General features: G+C 38.9%; 1 protein-coding gene across 1 annotated transcript in view; it reads left to right on the top strand.

Moving 5' to 3' along the window:
- Nucleotides 1-7,519, top strand: part of LOC145672867 (dihydrolipoyl dehydrogenase, mitochondrial) — a 65,737-nt gene extending 58,218 nt beyond the window's left edge. The window contains exons 11-12 of the mRNA XM_081742035.1: nt 2,099-2,188; nt 7,035-7,519. Coding sequence (XP_081598161.1) covers nt 2,099-2,188; nt 7,035-7,100 — 156 coding nt within the window. The 3' untranslated portion in view covers nt 7,101-7,519. The remainder of the gene's footprint in view (nt 1-2,098; nt 2,189-7,034) is intronic.
- Nucleotides 7,520-12,772: the final 5,253 nt, after the last annotated feature.

Raw genomic sequence — 12,772 nt, 5'->3', positions numbered from 1 at the left:
TGGATTGTTTTTCTTATTTATGAGCGTGTCTTCTGGCTTTAATGCATATAAATGTCGTGTTTTGAGCATGGGCGGAGTTAGGGGTTGTTTTCTGTGGGAGGCGGGTCTTCCGGGGATTTGGAATACCCCTCAGTCGGGTGTGGGGGGGGGTCCGGCAGTTTTAACATAGGAATTGTTAATATAAAAACCGGATTTTTGAGCATTTTCATGTATAATTCTCTAAAATACAACAGAAGGGGATTTTTTTCAGAGTTGGTGGCGAGGGATCAAAGTCTACCCATGTCTCTTTTCCCCTTAACTTCAGAGAAACTATCAAATGATTTTTGTGGGGACGCGGTGGCTCAGTGGTAGAGCGTTCACCTCCGGTGCTTGGGGTCCCTGGTTCGATCCCAGCTCGCGCCGTGTGGACTTTGTGGTGGACAAACACCGTGCTCGTGGGTTTTTTCGGGGTTCTCCCGTTTCCTCCCACTTTCTTCATTCCACCATTTCATTCATTAATCATCACCGTCTCCTTTAGCCTAACCGGCAAAAGAGTGGGACGTAAAACACAAAGATTTCATTTTTCTCTAATGATTTTTAGTCACTATGTAAATAGAAATGCAATCTTTTAGGCAACATACCCTCACTGTATTTCAACATTCAGATAGCCGGTATGTCGAGTCAAAATCGAAATAAAACATACTGCCCCCCTTTTTTTCTTTTCTTTTTTTTTTTTTTCTTTCTTCGAACACTGATTATAACTATACTTAACTCACAATAAGAGTTACAATTAATAGTGATTTTTACATTTGATTTCGGGAGTCGAAACAGATGGATAACATCTTACTTCTGCTCCTGTACTCCACTGATCTCAATGCATGTGAGGATCCAGAGCGGCTCTGTTACATTGGTTATTCTCTTGTTGGGATAATGCAGTTCGCAAATATTCATAACACATCAACAGATTTCAAAATTCTTCATTTGCGAAAGCTCGTGGAATTAACATTGAGTGATGGTGGTGCTCATGCGACAGTATGCCATGTCCCAACCATTGTTTGGGAAACAGAAATCAATCACTATCGTACTAGTTCTGCATAACGAAGTTATCCCCATTAATAACAAGTGACAGTGTTATTGAAGGTAATGTGAAAACTAGACACAACTCCACTGAAGTGAATGTATGATGAACTTCTTTATATTGTAACCGGGCAGTTATAAACTTTATATTTCTGTTGTACTTTGGTTTCAAATTTAATTGTCAAAGATGATGAACAAAACTAGGAAAAGATTCCTTCACTTAACTTCGGGTCAAAAATCTATTATAAAATGTTAAGAATTATTATGTAATTTTGTCTGAGAATTCGTTTTATGTGCTGAAGATAGTTTGACTTACATAATGAACTTCCACATTATGTAAATCTTGCGTTGACAGATTTCTTCGTCTGAATCAAATTCCGTCTTGTACATAAACCCTATTTGCTGGGTCACTTTTTCGATAGCGTGGTTCTACGTCATAAACACGGTCACTTTGGGTAACAACCTCAACAAAAGGAATAGTATAAAATCTCAAGGTACTTCCGGGATAGCATGGTGTGGTACCAGATATTGTATCGTTAGCTGTCTCGGTGTAACTTGTAAATTGGAAACACACTTTATCTTCAGACTCCGAACATCATAGTCTGTATGTGATAAAGTTCGGAAAGAGTGACTGTTTCATCAAATAACAGACCTCTCTCTGGATCTCCACGATATTAAGTACTTGTGCTGAGATTGGACCTCAAGTGACTGTCGTCGGACGATAACTCAGGTATGTGCTTAATAACTCGGTCAACTGCCAAGAATGTCTCAGCCAATCACAAACACAAAACCAATTCACAAACACCACATAATAACTAATCAGAAACATTAAATCAATCACACATTTGAGGGTTGTATCTTTTTATTCATGCTTAGGATTACCAGGTTTAATTAATGTTTAACTCTTGTATCTGGGAGTTGGTTATGTTTAAGATACAAAAACCTCTCGCAATGCACCCGAATTAGGATAAACCTTAAGCATAACCACAATATCTGACTTTTATGGAAGCTCTGTGTTACATAAATTTCCTTTGTTTTCCAGAGCGCTGGTGAGTTGATCGCAGAGGCGTGTCTAGCTATGGAATACGGAGCTTCGTGTGAAGATGTTGCTAGAGTATGCCATGCTCATCCTGTAAGTTAATTGTTTACCAGTCGAATGCGGTATTTTATTTACATGTATTTGATTTTCTGCTTTGTCTCGTACTGTTCTTTCAGGTAGTTTGTCTCCTGGTAAAAGTATAAGGAACTACAGTTGTATGAAAATTGTACATATTTCTTAAAACATAATGTTTAGTCTCGTTTAGCAGTTAATTTCTACCTATGGAAACAAGTTTTTTTAGGATTTGAATGTTTGGGAAGTAAATTTTTTCTTTAAATTGTTATATTTGTGTTGAGCATTTTGAAAAGCAGAACCACATATATACAGGCTCTTTTATTTTTTCAAACACTTCCTTATAGGATATAATTTCGGTACTTCTTTAAACAAAAAAATCCTAATTAATACAAGCCGTAGCACTTACCTCCGTCGAAAATAATTACAATATTAAATTTCATTTCTACCAAAATATGGTACAGAATAATAATGTAAAACATATTGTGATAATTGCCGTTTCCGCCAAAATATACGTCCATGGTTTAATCTCGTAACAATTTGTACTTTTTATCAGTAAGTATTAGTCCACGATGGGAAAAACAAGAAAAGTTAATCCATTGGGTTGAGCGAGACTCCACTTACTAGGCGAGTGTTCTCCAATTGAACTTACCAATAGACGGCTAGTTGGTTTTTTGTTATTTTGTTAATTCCTAAAAGCAATCGAAGAACGGTTGATGTTTCGTTATGAGGGTGCTTTAATTTGCACTATATACAGCTATGTCTGACCGAAGAAAATATTCAGTATTAACGAAATTCATTAATGTTAAAGGAACAAAGAAGCTAGTAATATTAGTCTTTATTCAGCCGAATTGGTGGATAATTCCACTGGCTCGTTTCTAGTTTTTATCAATAACTTTTATTTAAGACAGTTCGACACTGATCTACTTAAGAGCGCTTATAAACTGCCGATGTCTTGACTGAATCGAAAGCTTGATTGAAGCCAATGAACACAATACATAAGAGTAATTCATACTCATTCAGTTCCCTTGCATTTGAATATGATCTACTCTCAGCCTATTGTCTTGGTTGGGCGAGGTCTGTTTTCTAATTGGAGTATCAATACGCATACCTTCATCAATACATCGTAAATTGCAGGGGGAAAAAAAGATTCCTAATTACATATGGATGCACGGTGGCTCAATGGTAGAGCACTTATCTCTGGTTAGTGGGATCCCTGGTTCGACACCCGGCCAAGTAAGTTCGTGGTGGACAACATTGTATTCGTAGGTTTTCTCGGGATACTCGCGTTTCCTTCCACATTTCTGAAATAAACTTTGGTAATAAGCATATAGGTTTTGGGAGATGGCAATCGATGATGTGTGTGTAGCTATACGTACAGCGTGGTCTGGAAGTGGGCTTACCCCTAATTGGTGTTTTCTGACGGTTTTAGGTTTTACCCACATTTGTTTGGTAACATTGCTTGGCATTGTCTGGCAGCATTGCTATCCATGTTCATTTGTTTTCTGCTTGGTAATAGTTATTTGCAGTGAAGTTGGAGTAATCAACAAAGATGATCTAAAATTGAAGGTTTACCATCCAATGCATGTGAATAAACTGAGTGACGCTGACATGGATACGCGGAAAGAGGCATGCAGAACTCTCCTTAAGGCGTCCCCTTCCAAACGATCTCATGATTCAGTCCTCTTCACAGACGAGTGTACTATCTACCGGAGTATGCATTCTCGGAACGTTGTAATGTGTAAGGAAAAACCCCGGTTTTACAAAGAGATGAAGAGAAACCCACCACACGTGATGGTGTGAGCTGGAATGAGTGCAACACACATTTTTGGACCTTACTTCTTCGATTCTTACCTGGAGATCCTTAATGAGTGGTTGGTGCCTCAACTGGAAGAAAATGATATCAAAGACACTGTTGTGATACAGCACCAGCGCACTTCACGATTCACGTGCGCAATTACCTGAATCAGACTTTCCTGACCGCTGGATTGGAAGAGGTTGTGCATATTCACCAGCTCCCTTTGCCTGGCTTCCAAGAAGTCCCGATCTGACGACACCAGACAATGCTCTCCGCGGTTTCATAAAGAAGCAAGTAGGAAACATTCGATATCACACAACACAGGAATTACGAGCGGCTATGGAACACGTCTTCACCCTCGTGACTCCGGAGTATCTCCGCAAAACATCTGCGAGAACTTGGCGCAGAATTCAGCTGTGTTCCGACATGGATGGTGATCATACCGATATTTATGACTCGTAAGACTTCAAGGTAACTGTCTAACACTACCATAACTAACACTATACTGTTGAAACTGAAGGGGGAGGGGATACGCCCTCTTCCAGACCCCCCTGTATGTTCCAAAGAATTTAAAAGGGTTAAATTTCTATTATGTAAATAGCATCAGTAGGGGATCATACTAAAACAAAATGGGATAAGCACAACATGGAAAAGTGTTTGAAGACACTTATATATATATATATATATATATATATATATATATATATATATATATATATATATTGTTGTTTGATGCACAGAGAATCAATATAATACAATATAATAAAATAAGCTAAGAATCCTCGACCTTTAAGTACTTACTTATTCTGAAAATAGTTTCGTCAGTTCGGCAGATTTCTTATGTAGTTACAGGGTATTTTAAGAAATGATAAAGAAGTGAAATAACATTGTATAAATTTTAAGATTGATATTTAATGTATTTTGTAGTAAAATTACCTAAGTTTTTCTTCCACCTGAAAAAGGCTTACATCCACTGTTACTCCCTAGGGATGAAAGTAAAGTCATTTTAAAAAAGATAAACTTCCTGAGAAATGTGAAGTTAAATGTTGTTAAGGGGATTGTGACATGTAAGCATTCTCTGTAGCTATGTATCAAGATGTCACTGATTCTCAAAATTTTGTACCCTGCTTTTTCCAGTGGTATTTTCAACATCGTGCTAAATAGAATAATAATTTTGTCTGAAGTTTCTGTCCGTAGATTTTTTTTTGTCTTGTGTATGAGTAGTTAATGTCAGCAAGGAACACGAATTATAAATTTGAATCCTGTTCTGCAGAAAACACGAAGTTCTCAGCGATATGTTTGGAAATATTCTAGCACTTCTCCGCAGGGGACACTCGGTCGAAAAAGTGTAACAACTTTATCAGGCCAGTGATCCTAAGTGGGATTTCCCCTCATTCACACCAGGCAAATGCTTATATAGTACCTAACATAATGATCCCAGGCCTTTTCCTTCCTTCCCTTTCAACGGATACTGTGATCGCCGGGGGACGTCATCTTATATACGTGACGGGCTAAATGGTCTTGGTTACCGATAGCCCAGAAATCTGATTCTTAATCCTAATCTAACTGCTTACATCTTTATCAGGTTAACTCTATATAAAATTTACATGAGGATAACGGTGTCAAGAATGAACAATGTATTGGAAAAAGTGTGTGTAATTAACACTAGGGATGGACAAAACCGGTTTTTATAAAAACCGGGAACCGGTTTCTAGAAAAACCGACATTTCGGTTTTCTTCAAAACCGGTATCGGTTTTCTACAAAACTAATTTCGATGAAAACTATTGGGAAACACACAAAACCATTTCTGTGGAAACGGAATCTGTTTCCGGAAAACAACGAAATACTATTCTGGTCAGAAATAGAACAAATTTTTGGGAAAAAAAAAAACGAAACCGGATCCGGTGAAAAAACAAAAACAGGTTTTTGAAAATTTTCAGAAAGCGTTTTCCGTTTTCGTAAAAACTGAAAACCGAAAAACCTGTTTTTGTGCCCATCACTAATTAACACAACACGAGCAGTAGAAGAGAAAGTGCGAGACCAATTCCAAATATATCCCTGAAGATTTTATCACTTTTCGACAAAATAAGAATAATAGATAAGCTTATCAGGGTTGGCTCGTTTAAACACACACACACACACAAAAAAAAATGCGAATCGTGTGAACTGCATGGCGACGTTTCCACATATCAAACCATCTGCATTAGTTTTATCTTCTTTTCACCTCTTAATCAAGGCGTCTCATGCTCAATTCTCGGTCGAACCACAACCCTTCTTTCAAGTGTAAACCAAGTAGCTGTTCAGATGTCACTTTAAGCGAAAGTCTTCTTTTTAATAACCTCGGTATTACAGAAGGATGTTAAGCCTAAACATATGAAACGAAATTAAATTATATATTTCTGCTTGCCTGAATGCCTGTTGTTTTGTAAGGAAGACAAGGTTGCTTAAATATATTGATAGAAATTGGCAAAAGTTATCGACTGCCTACGCACGTAACTTCTAACATTAACTCTGAAAGTCCAATCCAAGCTAATTTTATTGAATGATACCTAGATACTAAATTTGTAATTTAATATCTCAGTTTTAGCGTATTGATTATGATACGTTGACCTTAAAATTTTACATGCAAAGCAATAACGGGCTTTTCCCGTTATTGCTTTGCATTTAAAGTAATAACGGGATTTTCCCGATGGCTAGGGCTGGAGTTTGCCGATTTAAGAAATTTACTGACCGGACTTCTTTAAGCTTATGTGACCCCTTCCAGCATAACCCCGTTGTTGCATAATAACACCAAGGTGAAACAAACTTATTTCTGCCTATATGTAATATAAATACATAGAGCAAATTATTTAAACCAGAAAAAACCTGGTTTAAACAAAGAAACGTTTTTTTTTTTTTTTCAAAAGACAGCCGGGTTTTTTGCCCTGTGTTTTATTTACCGCAATACTTTGTTGTACTTAGATAATACAGTGAAATTAGATCTAAAATTAAACATTTAGTAGACCCAGTGTATTATAGTGTGATTACGAATTTTACTGTATTTTCATGCTTTTTTGTTTTTATTGTAGACTTGTTCCGAAGCTTTCCGAGAAGCTAATCTGGCAGCGTATTTTGGAAAACCCATCAACTTTTAGATGGAGTTAGGGAGATGAATTGAATGTAAAGAAGAAAGTTGTGTCGAGTGAGAAGTGAAGTGTGGACTTCAACCTGAAGAGACCAAAGAGTTAAAGTAGTGTCACTGGTAGCACGCAAGTGACTTTTCTTTTTGTTGAATTCGCCCATTAAGGAAACCGATAGTCGATTGATAACAGTGCAAAAGGTTGTGGAGCAGTGCAAACATAAATGTAGACGTCAAGACTCGTTGTACAGAATCTCCAACAATTAATAGTGGTATATAAAATACCAGGACACGATACACACCGACAGGAAATATGTGCATAATTTTGGTATTTCAATTGGGTTCATATTGTATTTGTTTAAAAACGATGTCTTCAAAGCTGTGTAAATGTTCAGTTTTAAATGAAATACTAAGTAAATAAGTTTTCAAATTTTATTTATTTTTTTATTTCTTATATAATCAGCAAATACTTTTTAATAAAACTAGCTGAACCTGCGCTCTCTACACAGCGCATCTTTCACATATGAGCATTAATCTCCTTGTTATTTCTCACAACATCTGTACATGTCCCTTTACAGACACAAGTGAAAGACGTCTTGATAAAAATCGCCAAGGGGAACCAAAAAAGGACATTTTTTCGATTATTTTTTCAGTATTTCTCACCGTTTGCAAGATTCGAGCCTACTTCCGGTTGGAGTTTCTAATTCACGTACGATCAGTGTTTTCTTTTTTCTTGCATGCAGTATGTGATAAGCAAATACATTACGTATATAATTAATTAAAATGTCGGTGATATATGGTGTTTATTGAGCAAAACACTCCAAAAAATAGATTGAGCAAAAAAATAATAATAAATAAATAAATAAAGATTTATCTTAGACTGGAGAAGTGGCTATCCTTCGTTGTTTCATGGCCAAATGATGAGAAAACGCCTGAGAGAACACAACCCATGCATGCAAATATGTGGTGTTGGAATGTGTAACTCGTAGGATATGATGCTTTACTTTTTTAAATTTCAACACTTCTAGTGTACTCCTAAAAAATGTAATAAAGAAATAACGGCCATTTTTTTTTTAATCAATTAGAATTGGACAATCTACATAAAATTTGGAATAGACCAACGAAAACGGCACATTTCTAGCACTTGTGGTTTGAGATATCATTGTCGAAAGAATTGGAGACAAACTTTTCTTGACCACAAACATACAAAGCTAACATTGTCATATATAGATGAAGCCCCTATAATGTGAAAAGTAGGTGAAATCACTGATATTGGTGTCTGTGGAAGACTCGAAACATGTGTAAATCATATCATGTTGTCTAAAATTTATTGAGCCTTTGAATCTTGTTCATATTCAAATTAACCTGTTCCGTATTCAAAGTATTTTTATTACTCTTTTAGATAGTAAATAATATCACTCAAAGGCTAAATTGCTGCTGTCAAACACCTCTTCCAATTTCACTATCCTGTACAATTTTTTGTATTCTAACTTTTAATGGTTGCTTCATATGTAAGTTTCTTTCGAGTGCGATCTTCCATTTCTTCCCAAGCTTCTTTCAGATCGCCTAGTTTAAGCAGTTAAAAGTACGGATATTAATACACTTCCTTTTCTTTGTCTAAAAACCTGTTGCCTGTTTTATTCGATGAAGCTAGATACATATTTGTGCTATGTCTCCTTTCAAATCAAAATTGTACAACTTCCTTACTTCTTCGACTATATAATATCATTGATGTTTGAAACTGAATTCTGCGATGTGAAACTAACAAGATGCATTCGCGAAATGTCCCCTCGGGATTCGTGTAAAATAGATTCAAATGCAAACTTCTCCGCGGCCCAATATGTATTACTAATTTTAGCGGCCCATACCGGTAATTTGCATATTTATGGGCCTTCATATATCCGAATTCAATCATACACTACTATAACGCTCGGACACAAAATTGCTTTTAGTTTCTTTAGATATACAGATGGTGATCAGAAAAATGGAAACACCTGAACGAAATTGCAACTTACCAGATTAATATGGTGTCGGGCCACCTTTCGCCTTCAGAACAGCCTTGATGCGACGTGGGATGGAGACATAGAGGTCGTGAATGGTAGCAAGTGGAATTCCTCGTGCAGGGCATCGGCCAGTTCTGTGAGAGAGGATGGAGGTGGAAATCGTCGCCGGAGTCGTGTTTCCAAGACGGACCACAGATGTTCAATTATGTTGAGATCTGGGGATTGGGCGGGCCAGGGGAGGTGTTGACCTTCATCCCGATGTTCCTCAAACCACTCTGCAACAACGCCAGCTGTGTGAATGGGTGCATTATCATCCTGGAAGATGGCGTCATTGTCCGGGAACAATATCCGGAACATAGGGTGCAAGTGGTCTCCTAAAATTACGACATAATCGATGGCAGTGATTCGTCCGCTAAGTGTGACCACAGGACCCAATGAAAACCATGATATGGCGACCCACAGCATCACCAAGCCGCCGCCATGTTTCACAGTTGGGCGGAGACACTGCAGATCATAAGCTTCTTTGGGCGTTCTCCACACATAAACACGGCCCGTGGTTGGGAATAGGGTGTAGGGTGACTCATCAGACCATATCTCACGTTTCCAGTCCTCAACGGTCCAAGTTGCATGGTCGCGGCACCATTTGCGGCGTGCGAAAGCGTTATGGTCCCTGATGAGCGGTTTGGCCCGTGTAACACGACCCCGTAAATTCATGTCATGTAATTCGCGGCGGACTGTGATTGTCGAAACAGGGTGGGGGAGGTGCTGATTGAGTTCCTCCGTCACTTGCTCCGCAGTGGCACGACGGTTCTGCGTGACAATGCGCTTTAATACCCGGCGTGACCTGTCACTCATGATTTTCTTCCGCCCACTGTTCCGCTTCCCCGATGTGGTTTTCCCGTGTGTTGTGTAGGCCGTCATCACCTTCGACACTGTCTCACGCGACACACCTAACACAGTAGCCACTGCCGTCACACTCACTCCACATAACCGCGCACCAACAATTTGCCTTCTTTGAAAATCTGAGAGGTCTCCGATTTTACACTACCTCCGTCTGCTGCAGCCACTGGACACTGCTGTTCCACTGCGCCTGACGTAGTATGGAGACCAACCTAACATACCACCACCAGCGGTCCGGTGCTGCAGGCGCCACGACACCACTGCCAACCCATACATCTGACGTGTTGCCAACTACAGGTGTTTCCATTTTTCTGATCACCATCTGTAGCTGGACATGAATGTGGGCATATGCAAAATAAATTGGATCAAGTACTGCTTCTCTAACATACATTATCTACCCTGACCGCCATTTTGGACCCGCCATATTGGATTCAACTTTCGGTTTTTCAGATGGAAATAGGTGCAAGTGATACATCAAATTCATGTACAACTTGCTCGGAAATTCATTGGTGTAGTTAGTTTTACCGTAGCTTTTACCGTTTGCAATGTATTGCATGTTAAATGTCGGGCACTTCACGAATATTGAGCCAAATAAAAAGTTGTGCAGGGCCTCGTGTGTGATTTATCGTTGGCGAAATATTCTCTGAATGTACATACATAGACACACAGACGTCAATACTGAAAAGATAGGTCTTCACTCAAATCTGGTCGTATCTGGATTTACATTAGGCATTTTGACCGTAATACAATACTTCCTTGTTATAGTATAACATGGAAGTAATAACAATCGCTCACAGAAATGTATTGAGATTATGACACCAATGTTGTAAAGAGTTTGTTTATACCTATATTATTTTTCCAGTTAGAAATTGTTTTGATTGTCAACACCAAAAACGTAAGCGTAACTGATATTACTGTGCAATGTCTATTCGCGAAGTGCCTGAAGGGATTTAACATGCAATACCTTCCAAACGATACAAGCTACGATAAAATCCACTACACAAGTAAATTACCGAGAAAATTGTACATGAATTTGATGTATCACTTGCACCTGTTTCCATCTGAGAAAACGAAAGTTGAATCCAATATGGAGGATCCAAAATGGCGGTCAGGGTGGGTAATATGTGTTAGAGAAGCAGTACTTGATCCAATTTGTTTTGCGTATGCCCACATTCAGCTATATCTAAAGAAACTAAAAGCAATTTTCTGTCCGAGCGTTATAGTAGTGTATGATTGAATTCCGGGTATATGAAGGCCCATAAATATGCAAATTACCGGTATGGGCTGCTAAAATTAGTATATATACATTGGGCCGCGGAGAAGTTTGCATTTGAATCAATTTTACGCAAATCCCGAGGGAACAGTTCGCGAATGTATCTTGTAAGACATTAGTAGAAAAGCATTTAAGGTCACTCAGCGTATATCACGCGATTCGAACGAAATTGCTCCACAGAATGTTCGTCTGTAGAGAGCTATCTTAGTTTGATGATCCCAGCACACTGGCTACCATAAGCGGCAGGCTAATCGTAGAGCTTTGTAGAAGGCATTTTGCTAACAGTATGAGTATTTTCGGATAAGACAAGCGTAATTAAATGTGGATCACATTGTGTCTGCAATCCCACGCTGGAAAGAAGAGATTTCCTATGGCCGACGTACCCTCCTCAATGCCACGACACGAGATTTCCTCCACGACGTACCGAACTGTTCCTGGAAAAAATGATCATGCGGAAAGTCGTAATTGGCAGGACGCAGCCACCAATGCAATCCAAGTTAGTGATTCGCCAAACACTAAACAATCGATAGTTGAAGATCCATCTACCATCTTGGAATCCTTTCGCATGATAACTTCTGCCGCCTCCTCATCGCCAAGAACGTCTTCGATGCTATCGGGAGTGACTGCAATGGCAAGGCGAATGGAAGGTGGTTGTATTCATCAAAGAAAATATTTCAATTTTAAACAAGGGGGCATTGCTGCGTGTATAAGTGAACTTGTTGGTGTATAGGGAAATCTAACATGTTCTCATTCCTCATATACAATCCATAATTGACTTCTTGATTTTAAGAAAGAGTTAAAGTAAGCTACATATACCGCTCGACACTGGTTTTCGTTTAAGGGAATGTGATTAGTTTGTCGTGGGTGCTTGATGATGTCAATCCTGTCTTCCAACATTGTCTGGACATTTTGTCGAGTCCTATCTTCCAGCAGCATATTGCGCGTCCCCATACCGCGAGGTGAGGGTGCATCCCTAGAGTGTTCTACGCGGTATACGCCTTCAAGTCTATCCTCCCTGTCTCCGAACCCAAACCTTATCGAGAACGTGGGAGCTATGGTAGAACTGCCTGAATATCAACCAGCTCCGACAACTAGCATCTCGTAGACAGACATAGCCTACAATATCTGTCGCGCTGCACCGCTAGGGGAAGTTGCATGTCTTATTAAAAGAAACGGTGTATCTGAGACGTGGACGTACGGCTTAGAGTAGGATGCGAACCATATGAGCTCCCGCCGGGAATAAGAGAACTTTTCAAGAGACCCTCTGTATAGTAATATTACTAGTAATAATCAGTGGCGCGCACAGTGTGTCATGAAGGGGAGGTTCAAGCTCCCAATTTATCATTTCAAGGCATGCGCGAATACATAGCTTAGTATGGTGAATGTTTATTTTTCATAGTATCTTGTTGAAGGCGAGCTTAAAACCCGGAACCCCCTTTTGCGTGCATGATTTACTTTTTATCTAGTAAAAGTCCTCCCTGACTTTTGGAGTGGAATATAATTATGGCGATT

This window comes from Thermobia domestica, chromosome 16 (assembly GCF_964235325.1).
Source record: "Thermobia domestica chromosome 16, izTheDome1.hap1.1, whole genome shotgun sequence".
Classification (NCBI taxonomy): domain Eukaryota; kingdom Metazoa; phylum Arthropoda; class Insecta; order Zygentoma; family Lepismatidae; genus Thermobia; species Thermobia domestica.
This window is presented reverse-complemented; position numbering and strand designations above follow the sequence as displayed.